Source organism: Cryptomeria japonica, chromosome 7 (assembly GCF_030272615.1).
Source record: "Cryptomeria japonica chromosome 7, Sugi_1.0, whole genome shotgun sequence".
Classification (NCBI taxonomy): Eukaryota; Viridiplantae; Streptophyta; class Pinopsida; order Cupressales; family Cupressaceae; genus Cryptomeria; species Cryptomeria japonica.
In genome coordinates, this window is record NC_081411.1 from 177,614,734 (window position 1) to 177,634,065 (window position 19,332).

Consider the following 19,332-nt stretch of genomic DNA (forward strand, 5'->3'; position numbering starts at 1 on the left):
AGTTACTAGCCGTCATGCTCAAGAATGGAGGTGGCCCAACACTGAGACCAAATGGAGGCCAATGCCCAATAGCCCTATCTCCATCCCAAATTGTTGAAGCTTCCTAGAGAGATGTTGAGACAGACATACCCCTACCGTGTACACCAGCCAGTTGAGCACACAAAAAGTTTTCTAGAAGAAAATTTTGCATCGCAGGAAGATATCTGGTCAAAACCCTAGTAGCAGCCGATTTTGGCATACTCAAACCCATTCAAAGATGTCTTATGACTTTTCCTAGTGTTGGTCAAGACTCCAATGTAACTCCCCTATAATCATGCTCTTCCATATCATGGAATCCATCATAAGTAACTCCCATCTTACAATGCCATAAGATACTCTTACACATCATAATAATATTAAATGCTCTTACAACTTACACACTTTCCAAAGTATCCAACACATGGCAAATAATGTCAGCACAAAGTGGGGCACCCTATTTCTCATATGAGGCCAAAAATAAGAAATAAACACAAACATCAAGATACAAGGTTGAGACACCTTTCTCAACACTCTCATGAATATGAATGGTCTTGTTGATGTTGTTTTTTAGGCACATGCAAACACAGAATAAAATACCCAAAAGTATCTTATCCTCTCTTGAATAAAATCTCTCAAATGTTGAAGATTAGCTTAAGGATCATTTGAGAAGACTCCAAGGTTCATGAATGTAGGATCACTACGCGTGGATAAGCTCTATTGATTGATATGATTGCTGGTATCACAAGGGGACTTACGTTGAATTGTCGAATGCTTGAATTGCTAGAACTTGATCATCTGATATTTCAATCTTACGATGTTTTTTGTCCTAAACTGACTCATTATTGAAAAAAGGGCAAAAGGTGAAGAGTTAAGAAAGTCTATTCTAAGGCCTAGAATGTAAGAAGATGGATAAATGATTAGATGGAATCCTACTGAGCGAGGTCTCACCATCAAACTGAACAATTTGACACAAGCTTGGTGCAATCTTCTAAGGACGTTTCAAAGATGTTCAAATCATTATCATCAAACATTGCTCACCATTGAAGTTAAAGCATAAACAATGGACGCATAACAATTTGAATTTAAGCTCATATCACTCCAGTTGACCACGCAAGGCACACTTACAATCAGCAAGAGGCTAGTGGTATGGATTAAACAGATTCCACATAAATGCATTCAACAAATTCCTCCATTCAATCTAGTTAACATGAAAACAAAATGAGAAGTAGAAACCATGAGACTTGTTGAAATAATACATTTCACCATAACTTCAATGAAAAGAGCATCTCATTTACAAGTCTTCAACAACAATTTCTTCTCCTCCTATTCTATTCTAACTTCTATTCTATCTTCTATTCTATTCTCCACCTATTACTAACTATTCGCTATTAGCTATTAACTATTAACCCTTACAAATGAGAGGCTTGAGCCTTTTATAGTGCTCTCAATACAATTCAATGGCTCAGATCCATTTGAAATCAATGGCCGACATTTTACAATGAAAACCCTAATTAGGGTTTGTTACAACAAATTCAGTTTTGGCCAATGAAATAATTACATTTTGGTATGACCAATAAATAACAAGGGTAGGTGCCTCGGAGTTTGTGCCATCACGAGTGAGTTAGGTACATTGAATCAAGATGTGTTGATGTGGAACTTCTTTGATTGGCGAGTGGTGACTGGGACGATGACTAGGATTCCACCTTTATCTTGCACTTGTAGGCTTGATAGATCATCATGAAGGAATATTTCTTGATACTCAACATTATCCATCTTTAGTGATGATGACGATGATCTTCTAACTTTGATTAACTCTTTTGAAACTGTCCTCTCGAATGCCTTGATCATGGAAGTGCAAGGTATAAATCTTAGTTTTCAAGTATTGATGAACTTCTGATGTCACCATTTTCTTTCTCCTTCGGAATTCCTTTTCTTGTGACTTCCTTCATGTCATTGATGTTGTAGATCATGTCTTTATGTAAGCAAATGCTTCTTGTGTGATCCCCTTATTTCTTTCTTCATCTCCTGCAAGACAAACAAGCAAGTATTAAATACACTTGATATATAGGTTTAATAAGAGCATATAAAGAGAATTCGCCCTCATGAAGGGACACTTGAAATTGTTTTTTCGCTCTTGGAGAGGAGCTCTTGAAGTTTACTCCACCCTTGATGTTCATTAAGTTGCCCTTGTCTTTTGAACTTGCTCTCCTCCATTTTCTTGAACTTTGCTCATATCCATGGATTCTTGAACTTCGTTGATGTATCTCATTTCCTGAAGTCGCCTATGTGCATTGATTTTTGAAGTTGGCTCTTCGTGCTCTAATCTTGAAGTCACTCATATACCTTGACTTTTGAAGTCGCTCACCTTACTGAGATTATGAAGTTGCTAATGTAGATCAAATCATGATATTCGCTCATGTGGGTTAGTTCATGAAAGTTTGCTCTTATACACCATTTTGTGAAGTTCATTCATCCTCAAAATGTAAAACTCACTCATATAGCTTGAGTTATAAAGTTGAAATTCACTCTTAAATCTCCCTACATGAAGTTTTCTCATCTTATTGAGTTCATGAAGTTTGCTCATGTACCTCCAAACATGAAGTTGAAATTCGCTCATGTATGTTTGAAGATGAAGATCGCTCTAAATGGTGTGCACATGAAGTTTGTTTCAATCACCTTGCTTATTAAGTTTGCTTGTCTCTCTCAACTCATGAAGTTCACTCCAATTCTTGAACTCATGAAGTTCACCTTTGTATGAAATTCGCCCCATTTCCTTCACTCATGAAGTTCACTCCAAATCTCTCAAACATGAAGTTCGCTCCAAATATGCAAGTCATGAAGTTTGCTCCAAATGTGCAAGTCATGAAGTTTGCTCCAAATGTTGAACTCATGAAGTTTGCTCCAAATCTTGAACTCATGAAGTTCGCTTGTGTTGTTGAGTTCGTGAAGTTCATTTCAAATTGAATCCATTCAAGATTAAATGCTATCAAGCACTCTTTGCTCCTTTACTGTTGAAATGTGGCGACTGATCAGTAAAGTACTGTACACTCAACACATATCCTTGCCGAGGTCCGGGGCCGGGCTAGGCCCCGAGTAGGGGTTCGAGGGTGACAGTGCCCGAGAAAAAAAAATTTGCCGTTTTTTGTTGATGAAAACCGACATTGTAATAAAACCCTAAAAAGGCCGACTTTGTTTGTTGCCCTAAAAACGCATGTTATAAGCGGCTGGGATGCTTAAGGCATTGTAAGGTTGATGTACTGTTTTTGCTAGATAATAAGAAAGATTGGACGGCTGTGTATGGTGGACGTAACCCATTCTGAGTGAACCACGTTAAATCTCTGTGTTATCTATGTCTTGTTTTATTTCTTTATCTTTTGTATTTAAATCTGCATATAATTGTTAGTTCATATTTGCTTCAGATCTGCTTGAAACCCTAACATTTACTTCCAATTTTGTTCATGAAGGCTTGAAGGTGAGGTTTGCTCCAAATGTCCAACTCATGAAGTTTGCTCCAAATCCCTAACTCAAGAAGTTCGCTCCAAATTGTCAACTCATGAAGTTCACTCCAAAATCTCAACTCATGAAGTCGCTCCAAATTGTCAACTCGTGATGTTCGCTCCAAAATCTCAACTCATAAAGTTCTCCAAATTGTCAAGTCATGAAGTTCGCTCTTGATCTCTCAAACATGAAGTTCGCTCCAAAAGTGCAAGTCATGAAGTCTGCTCCAAAAGTGCAACTCATGAAGTTCGCTCCAAAAGTGCAACTCATGAAGTTCGCTCCAAAAGTGCAAGTCATGAAGTAAGTGTTCTCAAATTTCCTTCATTCCTCTAGTTCCAATTTCACCCATGAAGGCATGAAGGTGAAGTTCACTTTAAATTGTCAACTCATGAAGTTCGCTCCAAATTGTCAAGTCATGAAGTTTGCTCCAAATCCCTAACTCATGAAGTTCGCTCCGAATTCACAATTCATGAAGCTTGCTCCAAATTGTCAAGTCATGAAGTTCGCTCCAAATCCCTAACTCATGAAGTTCGTTCCAAATGTCTCAAACATGAAGTTTGCTCCAAATCTCTCAAACATGAAGTTCGCTCCAAATATGCAACTCATGAAGTTCAAAGTTCATCCCCTGACCTTGAAGATGAAGTCTCTCCTGAGGTTGAACTTATGAAGTGGATTTCAAATCAAGACTAAACTCTCCTTTGCTCACTTTCGCTTACTTTCTCAATTTCAATACATGATGACTTTCTCAACATGAGATCTTAGAGTGAATTTTCGCTCTATGGGAGAAGTGCAAGAAATTCGCTACACAAGGAGTGTTCATGAAGTGAAGTGAAGTTCCTTTAAGAGGAGCACTTGAAGTGACCTTCAAATTAACGATCCTTCCTCACTCATGGTTGAATTCATGATATCCAGACTTTGCAAACTTACTTACTTCACACTCATGCAAGAGTATCCACCTAACTCCTAGCCATTTGAGCGCCTATACCTCTCTAATGCAAAGGCTAATTGCTAAAGACTCAAACACTACCTAGAAAGCAGCAAAAAAAGTGAGGGTCCCCATTTGCGATGGGGCGATGTGTGAATACCTCACAACAGGTCCATATAGCAGTTATTGCATCTAGGTGATGCTCATAGCAGGGAAGCATTGGAACCTTCTATTGGAATTGATTGTGATTGAAGTGAAAGGCGTATAAAAGATTGTTGGATTCATTGTCATTGATGTCAACTCACATGAATAGAAGATATATATGAAGACCATTCATTGAAACAAGGAGAGAAGGTAATCATGGAGCAATGAAAATATAATACATATCATCCAAGGAGATAAATATAAAAGATGAGGGAAATTAAGACACAATTATTTGTTGGCTGGCTCCATTTGTTATACATAAACTAACAATAACTTATTATTTGTTTTTGGGCCAACCACACATGCTAGCCGACCCATACTCTCATGCTAACCAACTATGTCTTTATTAATGTTGGCCAACCTATATTTGGTGCCCTTATCCTGTGATTTAAAAAAGCAAATAAATATTTCTAAAAGGGACCAACTCCTTAGTGCTTGAGCACCCAAGTTTGCTATGAAAGGGTGTATTGAAAATGAAGAGTCATCTCACTTCGTCAAGGATCATATCCCTCCAAAAAATCGCCTATATTGGTATGGTATTAAAGAAGATTGGTTTGAGGATTAGAATGCGCAACTAAAAAAATATCTTTCCCGTTCAAAGAAGACTTGGGAGCATATCGAAATCAGAATTATAAGCAAATCTGAAGAAAACTTACAAGCAAATCTTTAGCAGATTTATGAGCAGAAGTAATAGCAGATTTGTAATTAGAATTATAGCAGAATTATGAAGAAATTTGGAGCAGATGTGTGAGGAATAAATGTTATATCACTGAAGCAGATTTTGGAAGAGGAAAGTGTGTTGAGTGATAAAGATAAATCACATACACCAGCAGAGATATAACAAGCAGATTTGAAAGAGATATATGCAGATCTAAAAGAGGTATATGCAGATTTGAAAGAGGTATACCTATTGATGTGTTTTTTATGACACCTTACAACACAGAATTGTTAGTGTTTGTAGCTTAGGGAGATTATTTCTCCTAAGTAAAATTAAAATAATGTTTCTCAAGGCAGGCAGGCCTTGACTTGCAAATTATATTTTATATTATTATCTTTCTTAAAGGAGGCAGACCTATATGAAGAGACACATTGTTTTGTATATATACAAGGTGGAGACCATTCAATAAGATCAATCAATTGGAATTACTTCATTCGCACCTCCAGTAGAAGTTCGCCATTCCAACAGGTCAGATCTCAAGGAGAAGATTATTCATTTGTATCAAGGAGAGATATCACTATTCTTTGTATCAAATTCAGCCTTGAGTAGGGCCTGAGTTGTAAGAAGATTTTCTGCTCTTATTCATCTGATATATATATAAAAAGGAGAGATCATTTCTTGTTGGGTTTTTCTCCCTCGAGGAGGAGGGTTTTCCCAGGATATATGTTGTGTTCTATTTTTCATGTGCTGTTGTATTTCTGTGTTTCTGCTTATTGCAAATCTGATCCTAAAATCAACATGGTATCAGAGCCAGGTTTCAGATATATTCAAGGCGCTTATTCTCCATGCGGTCTGAGGGAGGGCGCCACCTTTGGACGCCATTCTTTTCAATTGCTGTCCACTCAATCAATGCAAGATCCAGGCAAGCAGATTCAACATCATCATTCTCTATAAGCAGGAGCATACTGCCCACGGTGGATCCATCCTAGCCTAAGCGATACTCCAGGAGTTACTTGTGCACACCTTGCAAGAATGGCATTCAGTACTATAAGCCTTATTTAATACACAGATCTGAGATTGCTCAGCTTGAGCATAGGATAGCCTGGTATTGCCAGATTCATGTATGATCTGATATACCTTGCCGTCATCTCTATTGCAGAATTTGGAAGTTCGGTTTTGTGAAGTTTTTTGAGTATCTTCCAGACATTGGGAAGTTTGATTCATTAAAGAATTATTTCAGTATTGAGTGGATCAAATTCATCTTGGTGATCAATTCCTTGCTGGAGAATTCGTGACTTGTTGAGTATTGAAATCACGGCTTATGATCATTTCAACTTTGGGAGTCTTCATTGACATTTCTAGGCGCAGCTCTCCACAACACATTCAGTTGGATTCAGATATTGAGGCTCTGGTTTATATTCGGTGTGTGCTGAGAGAGTTCGTACTACTTCAAATAACACAATTGCAGCCAGCAAGATATAAAGGAGTTTGATATTTGGTAGAACGCAACTGGGTCAGCATTGTTGTCATTGCTTTACCAGGACATCATTCCAGCCATGAGTTTGAAGGAGAAGTTGTAATGAAGCTGTGTTGATTGCTAAGCGTATACTATCTTTCAGTGATGGTTGTGTGTGAGTAATACATCAGAAGGAAAATTATGGAGATCGAAATCTGAAAGGCATCACTGATTGGATATTTGTAATAAAGAGATAAGTATTTTTTTATGTTTGTACCTTGACTAATGACAATGAAATTTTTATGTAATTCATGCAGTGAATCATGTATGCTTCATGTAGTGGTCTATGCACTATTAGTAATCTCTCTAAAAAATGCTTCCAGAACGGATCAAGGAGCGTAAGGATGATGAGAGATAGCATTCAAGGGAAGAAAAGCTTGATGCATCCTGTGAGGAAGTCACGCAGGCTGAAGAATGGAGACACAGCTTGCTGCCATGGGGCTGAGTTGGTGGCACATAACAAACTGGAGACATCACTCGAAGAGGAAGAACATATTCAAATTGTCATTGTGATCAGTTTCTTCGAAGAGGAGTAATTAACATTCAGAGGGAGTCTAACAAACCAATATAGGCAACCTTGACAAGGAGGTCAGGAGATTGATGCAAGTACTTGGAGCTTCAGAGGAAGTCACATCATCATAAAAAAAAATATTGTGTTAATGCATTTTTCTCTAAGATGGAGAAATTTGAGGTGAAAACCCTTGTTAATGCATTTTTCTCTTAAACGGAGAAATTTGACGTGAAAGCCCTTGTTTATGCATTTTTTCTCTGAAACGGAGAAATTTGAGGTGAAAGACCTTGTTAATGCATTTTTTCTCTGAGACAGAGAAATTTGAGGTGAAGGCCCTTGCTAATGCATTTTTTCTCTGAAACGGAGAAATTTGAGGTGAAAGCCCTTGTTAATGCATTTTTTCTCTGAGATGGAGAAATTTGAAGTGAAAGCCCTTGTTAATGCATTTTTTCTTTGAGACGGAGAAATTTGAGGTGAAAGCCCTTGTCCATCTCTGAGACAGAGATGTGGTCCTTTCCACCCTTTGGGAGTAGCCATGGTGGACGTCATGTTGAGAGACTCCATGACGACATCACGTTGAGAGACTCCGTGTTGGGCACTTGTATGTATGTTTCTTTCCACACATGGGAGTAGCCATGGTGGACATCATGTTGAGAGACTCCATGATGACATCACGTTGAGAGACTCCGTGATGAATCTTTGTGCTTTCCACAAATGGGTGTAGCCATTGTGGGTGTCATGTTGAGAGACTCCATGACGTGGATATCTAGAAAATATCTCCCTAGCTAAGAGGGAGTGTTAGTGTTGTAGCTTAGGGAGATATTTTCTCCTAAGTAAAATTAAAATAATGTATGTTTCTCAAGGCAGGTCGGCCTTGACTTGCAAATTATATTTTATATTATTATCTTTCTTAAGGGAGGCCGACCTATATGAAGAGACACATTGTTTTGTATATATACAAGGTGGAGACCATTCAATAAGATCAATCAATTGGAATTACTTCATTCGCACCTCTAGTAGAAGTTCGCCATTCCAGTAGGTCAGATCTCAAGGAGAAGATTATTCATTTGTATCAAGGAGAGATATCACTATTCTTTGTATCAAATTCAGCCTTGAGTAGGGCCTGAGTTGTAAGCAAATTTTCTACTCTCATTCATCTGATATATATATATAAGGGACAGATCATTTCTTGCTAGGTTTTTCTCCCTCGAGTAGGAGGGTTTTACCAGGATATATGTTGTGTTCTATTTTTCATGTGTTGTTGTATTTCTGTGTTTCTGCTTATTGCAAATCTGATCCTAAAATCAACAAGAATAAAGTACTAAGTACTCTATCCTCTCTTGAACAAAATCTCCTCAATCTCAAACCAACAAAACCAATCTCTTCCCATAATCAGAGATTAACAACTAGGACCAAGCTAAAAGACAACGAACCCTAAAGCAAAGCAAAAAGTGGGGGTCTCCTTTTGCAATGAAGCGATGTGTGAAAACATCACAACATCTAGCACCACCTCAAATAAATGTTCTTGAACATTTCAAAGATAAAGACTCAATCCACACTTATAAGCCCTAGCTAATTCAACCCAACCTATCAACTAGCTAGGAAACATACTCAAAAGGGACGAAGAATCAAGAATTGGATCAAGGCACTTAAATTTTGATTACCTATGTGTGTGCAAGTGTATTCATTCCAACTCATTAGAACATTGTGACCACTAGAATCCATCATGGCTAGCTACGTGAGTAGTCCTAACTTCAAAAGCAACCTGGATAGAGCCTCGCTGCCAACAAGTGTCCATAGCCCTGACGAGATTATCGCTGTAATCTCACAAAGATTGCTCTACTTCCAGTAAATTTTCTTTTAGTACTTGTAGAGATGTCCGCACTCCCAAAGACAAGTATTTTGATATTTCTTTTCATTTCAATTTTCTTCTTTTGATTTTCTCTCTTTTCTCATTTTTTCTTTCTTTATACTGCATTTCTTTTCTCACATATTTTCCACACTTTGGCTAATAAGCAGTGAAGCTCACATGGGTTTGAGAATTATAATGGCACTGAAACAAGATTTAAGATTTTTCACTAGCCATGACTTCACCTAAGAAACCACAATGACTTTGAGCAATGGATTGTGTATAAATATAGTAATCAAAAGATGTCAATATCAAGACACAATAAGTGAATCTCTTCCGAGTCAAGTTAGAGAGGAATAACCTCGAATTCTAAAGCATTTCATGAATAGATATCTAGGAAATGGATTGAACATAAGATCCAAATTGTGCCAATGTATGCCAAAGTCACCACAAACGCCCTTCTCACAAACAAAGGCCCGACTAGGACACCTAAACTAAGCAACGACTAACCGAAGAAAACTAAAACAAAAAAGGAAAACTAAACTACTTGACCCACCTCACAATCTTGAGCCAAATGACTCAAAGCAAACTACGAATAAGGCTCAACAAAACCACTAAACAAAAACATACAAAAAAGAAAACCTACCCTAAAGCTAAACTATATACAAGACTCCTAGACCTGACACGACTCAAGACACCGACATATGTACATGACTTTACATGATTCCTCAAATTGTGTAACAAAAGCTTGGCAAAGGTGATGGTTCGGAGTTTTGCAAACTCATCCATTCAAAAAAGAAGACTCTCACAATGCAACTCTCATACTCAGTCAATTCCTCACGTAAAATAAGCAACTAAGGCAACTCATCAAGTCCATGGTCAATCCAAATGCACGTTGTTCTTCCTAAACCCCCATAATCAAATTCATAATGTTCAAAACTAGGATTAAGGAAAGAGACAACTTGGCGATTTTCATCTTCAAAGCGAGATCCTTGCATGCTATCCACCAACTCATCATATGAAAAGGGATAATCAAATGCTTTTGGGGGTTGCCATTTGTGATGTATCACTCCATGCGGATTTATGACCTATTGATTCTCTCTAACTTGTTCTTCTTGAACCAGACCTAGCACCCTTTCGAATAGCTCAACAATCTTTGCTTTTGTAATAACATCTTGTTCATCTCTTTGCATAAACCACACATCCTTATGAAACTCCATCAGCATATCTTCAAAAATTAGGGACTCCTTGATAGGTTAATCTTCAAGAATTTCCTCTTGTTGATCCTCAAATACAATCTCTGGTGGCATTTCATACTCAAGCAATATCTCAAGAGGCCGAAGTTGATAATGAATCATTCCACTTGCCGCAACTCGCTTGTCTTGGAATAATGTCGACAATGACTTCATTTGTATTTCCTCCATGAGATCTTTCAGTGCCCCCTCGAATAGTATTGTGGCAATGATGTCTTTCAGCACCCCTTTGAATTTCTCTTTATACTTGGATTCGCTTGTGATAACTTGTAATTCCTTATTTAACACATCCATCTGATTGTCTTCCTCTTAGATGACGCCTGAAACTTCTTGTAATTCATTCTCAAGAATCTCCTTTCATAGCAAGAATGAAAATTCATCAAGGACTACCTCTCTCTACAATGGAATTTCTTCCTTAAGGGCTAATCCAACACATTGATCTTTAATGACTTGAATATCTTTCGTTTCTTTCTCAACCTCCACTTTATTGGGTGCTTCTTTCTTTGGCATAAGGTATGCAAATTTTCTATCAACTGCATTGTGCTAATTGTTATGTTCAATTGTGCTATCCTCACTATTGGATGGTGTAGTAATACCTTCTTCTTTTGATGCTAAGTTGATTGGTTGAAGGTGAGAATTCCACGACTTTTCTATAGTGTACAACTTTGATGATTCTTCCAAACTCAACTACACTCTAGCTTGGTAGATAACCTCTTTGCATGATGAATATGTGAACTCCGAGTGAGTTGTGTTGTGAATCCGGTACCAACAAGAAAGCAAGATGTCCTCTACATGTAAGTCCTCCATACTCAACCCTTTCTTGATCATCTCTTTGAACTTCATGAAGAACTCACTTTCACTGATTAGATGCTCAGGTTCTGATTTTGAGAGTACAACCGGTCCATATACCTTTGAGAAAGAAAATTCCCCTTACAACGCTAATTCCATCCTTGATAGAAATGTTAAACAATGCATCTCATTATGTCCACCGGTGTTATTAATTCTACAATTATTCCTTGATGCAAATGCGGACAAACTTCGAGGATGTAGTTGTAAATTCAAAGCACACCAAAGTTGAAGGATATCAACTTGTTGATCATCTTGGTGATGCTATTGCCCCTCCATTAAGAGAACTTTTTTAAACAATGCATCTCATTATGTCCACCGGTGTTATTAATTCTACAATTATTCCTTGATGCAAATGCGGACAAACTTCGAGGATGTAGTTTTAAATTCAAAGCACACCAAAGTTGAAGGATATCAACTTGTTGATCATCTTGGTGATGCTATTGCCCCTCCATTAAGAGAACTTTTTTAAACAATGCATCTCATTATGTCCACCGGTGTTATTAATTCTACAATTATTCCTTGATGCAAATGCGGACAAACTTCGAGGATGTAGTTGTAAATTCAAAGCACACCAAAGTTGAAGGATATCAACTTGTTGATCATCTTGGTGATGCTATTGCCCCTCCATTAAGAGAACTTTTTTTCTGATTTTTTTATTTTTCAGGATTTTTTGAAATTTTTCACTTTTTTTTTTTTTCAACTTTTCTACTTTTTTTGGATTTTTCAACTTGAAAGAGATCTAGCAAATCTCAAATGTAGCTTGAAATATCATTCTAGTTCCAACCTGTTGATATGAATGTGAACTACTTCTCTTCTTTTGCAAGTGATTAATAATCCAACGATCACCTTCTTTTCTTGTGCAAATTCTGTTAGTGACTGCTTCAAAATATGACTTAATAAGTTTTGGCATCTGTTCATGTATTTATTCAAGTGCTCATTCATTTTCAGGCCCTCCTTCTAGCACCAATTTTGTTGATGTCTTTTTTATGACACCTTACAACACAAAATAAAGTACCAAGTACTCTATCCTATCTTGAACAAAATCTCCTCAATCTTGGACCAACAAAACCAACCTATTCCCATAAGTAGAGATTAACAACTAGGACCAAGCTAAAAGACATTAAAGCAAAGCAAAAAGTGGGGGTCCCCATTTGCAATAGGGCCATGTGTGAAAACGTGACAACAATAGCCAAACTTGAAAGAGATGCATCAAATTTGTGGAAAGAAGACATGTATAATCACATTTTATAAAGGCATAGAAAAAGTTTGTCATCCATTGAATTTGACATATTTTGAGAAGGAAAATACTTACTCATTTGGAAGTAGTTGCTTCTCAAAAAAGAGATTGGTGTCTCGTGTTGAGTTGGTGCTCAATTGTGGATATTGGTGTCTCTAGTGGGTTGGTGCCTACAAATCATTTAAGAGAAGATTGGTGTCCCCGGTGGATTGGTGCCTATGAAATTTATAAGAGAAGTTTTATATAAGCAATATTTTGCCATGATTTGTCCCGTAAGGATTTCCACATAATCGTGTGTTTTTCTTGTGTTGCATGATTGTTAGATCTTATGTAATTGTTATTGTGCAATTGATATTATTGTGGTTAAGTAAAAGTTTGTCTTATACTAATTCACCCCTGACCCCCAACCCCCCCTTTCAATATAAGCATGTGCTGATCAACTTTGGGAGGTCACCCATCCTAGTACTACTATAATTCAGCATGCTTCAGCATAGAGGTTCCCCCACAATCAAGCCCACTTGGCCTATTACTCCATTTTCAAAAAAAGTGTTGCACCCTATGAATAGTGTATCAAATTATATGATAATTTAAATTGGGAATCAATTTTAGAGTTTAGAGTCAATCTTCATTGACACATATTTTAGATGTGGTGGTTCACATAATATTATCTTTCATGAGCGTGAATGGCCCATTTAGCACTCATTGCATCTAAGTGATGTAGGGGTTACACAAGTAGCATCTCACAAGAAGCCATCTCTCATGAACATGCATTACCTACTTAATACATTGCATCTAGGTGATGCTCAAATGGGTAAAACATTGAAACCTCTTAGTAGATCACTCATCTAAATGCTACCTTGGTCTAGCACATTTAACCATGGAATTTCCCCCAGGAAACCACCTCTCGTGAGCATGAATGATCCACTTAGCATGACTTGTATCTAAGTTACGCTCACGAGGGTGAAGCATTGAGACCTCTCAAGATATCACTCATCCTAATGCTACCTTGGCTCTAGCACATTTAACTATGAAGTTTCTCCCAAGAAACCACATTTTGTGAGCATGAATGGTCCACTTAGCATGCATTGCATTTAGGTAATTATGTAATATCCCCAATAACTTTTTTGATTTTACAATGAGATTTACAAAGCAAACACAGTAACCCGTTAATGTTAGAGAAATAATCCAGAATAACTGAAAGGAACCCTTCCACCTTTTGTTCACCGAGAGCCAAATCTGGGAGGGTGAGAGCATACGGTGTTCCGGGGATCGTTAGCACCATAAACCAGCTGAAAAGTTGAATACAATAATGGGCGGCAAGCCAGCCCCTTCCGCTTATCCAGCGGGTAAACAAGAAACTTGGCGGTAAACCAAGCAAGAGAACAACACACCAAAACACAAATCACTCAACCGCAATGTTTCAGCAGGAGGATTGAACACAACAAAAGTTCAACTCGACCGCTTATGCAGCGAGAGGACCATTACAAACATAAAATCACTCAACCACTTACTCAGTGGGAGAACGGAACTTCATAACTGAATTACAGAGCAAGAAGGCGGCTAAGCCAGCCTCTTCCACTTATGCAGTGGGCAAGCAACACTTCAGAAATGGTTAGTAGTACTACTACTTAACCTTACAAGATAGAAGGAGAAGATTAGAGATGATATCCAATACAGATTACAACAAATAACAACCATCAAAATAACTCAAACAAAGCCACTACTGCTGAACTGAAAATCTGAAGTCAATACACACATAACTATTCTAAACCGGCAACACCAAAATGATCATAACTCACTCAAACGAAGACGGAAACACACCAAATCAAATGCAAATGGAAGATATAACCTAGATGATGATTCTAGAACACAAAAACTGCAATTTAGTCGCTTTGAAACGGAAGCATGCATCCCAATGCACCTCTGAAATGGTATGACCTAGCTAGATGGTACGATTTGCTCTTAAAATTCCATCTCTCCAAACCAGCAGCTATAAATTTGTAGACAATATCGCCTCTGTACCACGATTTGATAGAGCCAATACCCAGAATGAACGGTTCACTTGGCCAGGAGGTATGAATGAAATTCAGTTTCAACAACTTCGCAACCAGTAGCAAGAAAACACTCCAAAACCACACAAAAACACTCCACAATCTACAAAACACTCTCTAACAACACTGGAAATACAAGAACACAGCTAAGTACTATCTCCCAAGTACGAAACTGAGACTTAGCTAGGAAGCTACACTTCAAAGCTCAAATTTCAATTGCCAAACCGACAGCATAACGATGCAATTTCATATGATACCAAATGAGAGGCCAAGCACCTGTATTTATAGATTTCTCCCATTGAAATTCAAATTCAATTGCCTCCAAATTCACCTCTCCAATTTGCATTTCATTTCCCAAAGTGGACCCAAGAATGGTGTCCCCCTTCAAGTCAAAACCACACCTAGCCAAAGGGGACCACGATTTTTGACATAACATATACTTTGTTAAATAAAATAAAATCTCCTTATTCATTTTGGTGTCCCCCTTCATTACACAAAAATTTCGCCAAGCTGACTTAGGAGAAATCATATTATGCACAATTCCCAATGTCATTAATCAGTAATAAAAATAATTAAATAATTAAATATTAAACCTTAGGATAAGGAATTAATATTTAATTAAATCGCTTATGACTCCAATACTAATTATCAACAAAATCCAGGATGAAGCTGAGCAATGAAGACCACTGAACTGCTGCAAGATCAGGACCCTGTCCAGGACTGCTAAAATTAGAAATAGTCAATACTACCACTTACTAAAAATAGTAAGTCATGAAATACTCCTCTGAAAAGCATGATATTCGCACCCAGAGAAAGAGCTTGGAAAGCTCAGTAAGACAACATCATCCCAACGGCCAAACACTTCACCATAGAGTCAATTGCATGTTATGCCACCCTGAAGTTCATGAAAAACCCAGAAGGAAACCATAAACAGAACTGAAGAATTCCCTCCTGACGAACCCTAAAAAGCTCGTACAGAACTCCACAAAAGTTGGAAACCCTAATTCGCCTTTCCAAATAGCCTACGAGTCTCCGGAATAAGCCAATGGATCACTGAATGCACATCACTGAGAAGGGGACATTACAAATTATCACAAGAGTGCATGAAGACTTCTTGGGAGATCTCCCATCTCAATACTCTCTTGGCTCAAGCATTCCTAATTATAGACTTCCCCCAAGAAACCATACTTCATGAGCATGAATGATCCACTTAACACTCATTGCATTTAGGTGATGCTAACAAGGGTGAAGCACAAAGACCTTTGAGGAGATCACCTATCCCACTACTATCTTAGCTCAAGCACACTTAAATATGGAGCTTCCCCACGATCAAGCTCACTTAGCTTGCTACCACATTTGCTTGCTTGGTGGTGTTATGCATTATACCATTATACAATAATTTATTGACATTCAGTTACACAATTTTGAGTCAATCTTTATTGACCCATGTTTCACGAGAAATCATCTCCCTTGGTCTCATGAACAAGAATGGTCTGCTCACAAGGGTACGGCACATGAACACCCAGAAGGTCGCCCATCAGGGTACTACTCTTACACAAGTGCACTTGAATTCTAATTGTACAGCCTGTCTTAAATTCACGTGCGCCATCCAATAGAAAGCCCCAGCTAATATGAAATATTGAAACAAGTTTAAAAGATGTGATATAAGATTCTACTCCTGATTACACTGAAGCCAGGGAATAAAGTACAGGGTAAATAATACTGGCGTACTCAAACAGCTAATTATCCAGCCAGGGTTGGATGTATATGAAAGGATATGCAGTTTTTAAATGGAAATAGTATTTTAGGATATAATAAGTACCCGAAGCAGGCTGGATCATTGTTCCTACTTTATTTTACGCACGCAAGATACATAGAACAAAAAAAATTCAAAATCCTCCTACAGAAAATTGATTGCAACAAAACTAGAAACAGAAAATTATGATTCCCAATTCGGAAAGACTCATATTGACAGGAAGAAATCTCCTCAGATAAAATAAATGCATTGCAACAAAGCTGACAAAAATATATGATCTCAGATTCAAACCAAATTAGTTGGCAATTTTGATTTTAAAAAAGAAAAGGGTACAACCCAGTATAATGAATAAACATTATCTAAACCTAGCTAATTACAACAACAAAGTTTTACAAATACCAGTCAAATTCCGAAGGTTTATGCGAACTAGAGCAATTCCCTTCGCTGTGAGATTCGAAACATTGCACCAGCAAATCTTCTAGATCCTTCCTCTGTTCAATAGCCATATCCAAATTCAAACCCCTAAAATCTAAACAACTTCTGTTATTTCCAACAGGTAACGCAATTTTCCATTTAAATTCCTCCGATTCCGATGCAGCTGAAAAAAAATAAACTGCTAAATAACAACAACCCTTAACAGAATGCGTTTATCCCCTGAATTTCTCGAACCCTCTTGAAATAATCTCCTTTGAAATTCCCTCGGACGATAACAAATTCTTTGCCTCTGTCTCGTAAATTCAAATAAAGTATCATGGATTTAACCAACATTGAACAACTACACAGGGTTGCAATGATTAAACGATTTGAAGACAGAGGCTTAACAAAATTATTTGTGGCGTGTAAGTGTAGGCTGATAATGTAAAAGTATTATAGTTGGTGTTGGATGTATGGTTTTCTGGATTCGATCCGTGATCTATTCATGATTGCGACGAGACCCTCGCGTAACGATGCTATTGGTTTCACTTGCTTTTTCAAAGATTGTAAACAATAGAATTGGAACGTTGTTTTCCTTTTCTCTCAAGATTTAGGTGATTGTTTCCACAATCAGCAATCTTCCACTTGAACAATCAGCAATCTTCCACTTGCATTTCACCACGTCATAAGGTGGACTCTTCAAACATGATGCAAGTATTTTAAGTCACGTTGTGACGATGCTGTTAAATAAAGCCTCTGTCCTGTGAACGCTGTCTCATTTGGCAATGACCTAAAAGACTTAATCTTACCTTTTTCAAGACATCCCTTGGTGCAAGGATAACCACAGGTTTTGTCACACAACAGCTATATTTGAGCAGATTTTGAATTTGATCTATTTTTTTAACAAGTGTCATGGTATGATATTTTATTTTAAAAATATATTATTGTCCTTAATGTTCTGTGTTTTGGGGGTATGTTCATGTTTTTTCAAAGTTGTTGAGCTCTTAATTGGAGGGATTGTATATATATTAAAGTATTAAAAAAAAATCTAGTGAATAGAATGTTCATAAATTAGAAACAATTAATGTAGGGTAATTATTTATGTTATCATGTATAATGGTAGATGATACATATTTCAACAAAGTGAGGTCACATATTTTCCATTAGATTATGATAGTGTGTCACACAACATTTAAATATTTATTATAGTTTAATATAATGTTGAATAAGATTCATTTTATTTTGTCAATGGATCTTTGGTCTACCAATAAAGTTGAATGATTTCAAATGAGCCCAGCAAGGATCAAGTCCTGTTGAGTGCAAAGGCTCCAATATCATAAAGGATAAGGTCAGGATCATGCCCTAAACGAATTTGGCGAAATGGATAGCCCTCAATCCTTGGCTCTTAGCCGAAGAGGTTTCAACCTATAGGCTTGTTCCCCCAGCAAAACTACCAAATTTGGCAAAATGGATAGCCCTCAGTCCTTGGCTCTTAGCCGAAGAAGTTTCAGGCTATAGGCTCATGCCCCCATATCAAGTGGTAAAACTACTCTGTGAAGGCCTTTGTTGGATTGGTGTGCTCATGGGCTTCATGCCCTTGCTAGGCTGTCATGCTCGCAAGTCTAGACCTCCATTAAAAAAATATTTTATTTTTATTTTTTTTACAAAAGGGGTAAAAATTTATTAACCTAGAGAAGAAAATACAAAACAAAAATGGTTAGCGACCCAACAAAGAACAACCAATTATACAGTCCTATCTTTCACAATTAATTGCTTGAACTTATGAGATAAATACAAAGGCAAATATCATCTATCCACAACAAACTCTACAGTTGTTCAAACACCTATTTGGCCAAGCAATCTGCTACTCTATTCCACTCTCGAGGAATGTGAGAGAAGGTAATAGAATCAAAAGACCTACTCGAGCTTATAATTTTCCTAATAACCACGACTAAATGTTAGTTAGCAGCATCCAATTGTTGTTCATTCAACATATTCACCAACACTTGTGAATCAAATTCACAAATAATCCATTTTCAACCAAGAGCACAACCTCTCTCCATAGCATACAAGATGAAAAAAACCGCCATGATTATTAATTTGAATATTGATCAATAATAAGAAAAATCTTAACATTGGAAAAGTAATATTGAATGGATAATCATAATGAAAAATTGATTAATATGCAAAGTAGACTATCAAATTTAGGCCCACTTTTATTTAGTATAGATTGGGATCTAAATTTGTTAACCAAATGAACCAATACATTAATACATATCACCCTCATACTTGGATGGCATTGTAAGTGAACAAGTAGGATTTTGTCATAAGTGATTGGTTGAGCTTCCAAATTTCTAATATATAGAGGAATTGAACATGTGGCCTTATGGGCATGGTCGACTAAATGTGGTATCTTCTAAAATGTGATTATTGATTACTTTCTACTAGAAAGTTGTTAGCCTTATCTTAAGCTTTACAAACTATATTGATTTAGAAGGGTGGTTTTACTTTTAGGGTTTTTATCTTTGAAAAATGGCACTTATATATTTATTTTTATATTGAAGGAAGCAAATAAAAGAATTACATAGCAGAA

The 19,332-nt window shown here is 37.2% G+C and overlaps 1 protein-coding gene across 3 annotated transcripts in view; it reads right to left on the reverse strand.

Annotated features, from left to right (window-relative positions):
• Positions 1-17,501, reverse strand: part of LOC131048456 (uncharacterized) — a 144,035-nt gene extending 126,534 nt beyond the window's left edge. For all 3 annotated transcript variants that reach the window (XM_057982406.2, XM_057982407.2, XM_057982405.2), the window contains exon 1: positions 16,725-17,501. In XM_057982406.2, the coding sequence (XP_057838389.1) occupies positions 16,725-16,831 (107 nt within the window). In that variant the 5' untranslated portion in view covers positions 16,832-17,501. The remainder of the gene's footprint in view (positions 1-16,724) is intronic.
• Between the last annotated feature and the right edge of the window lie 1,831 nt (positions 17,502-19,332).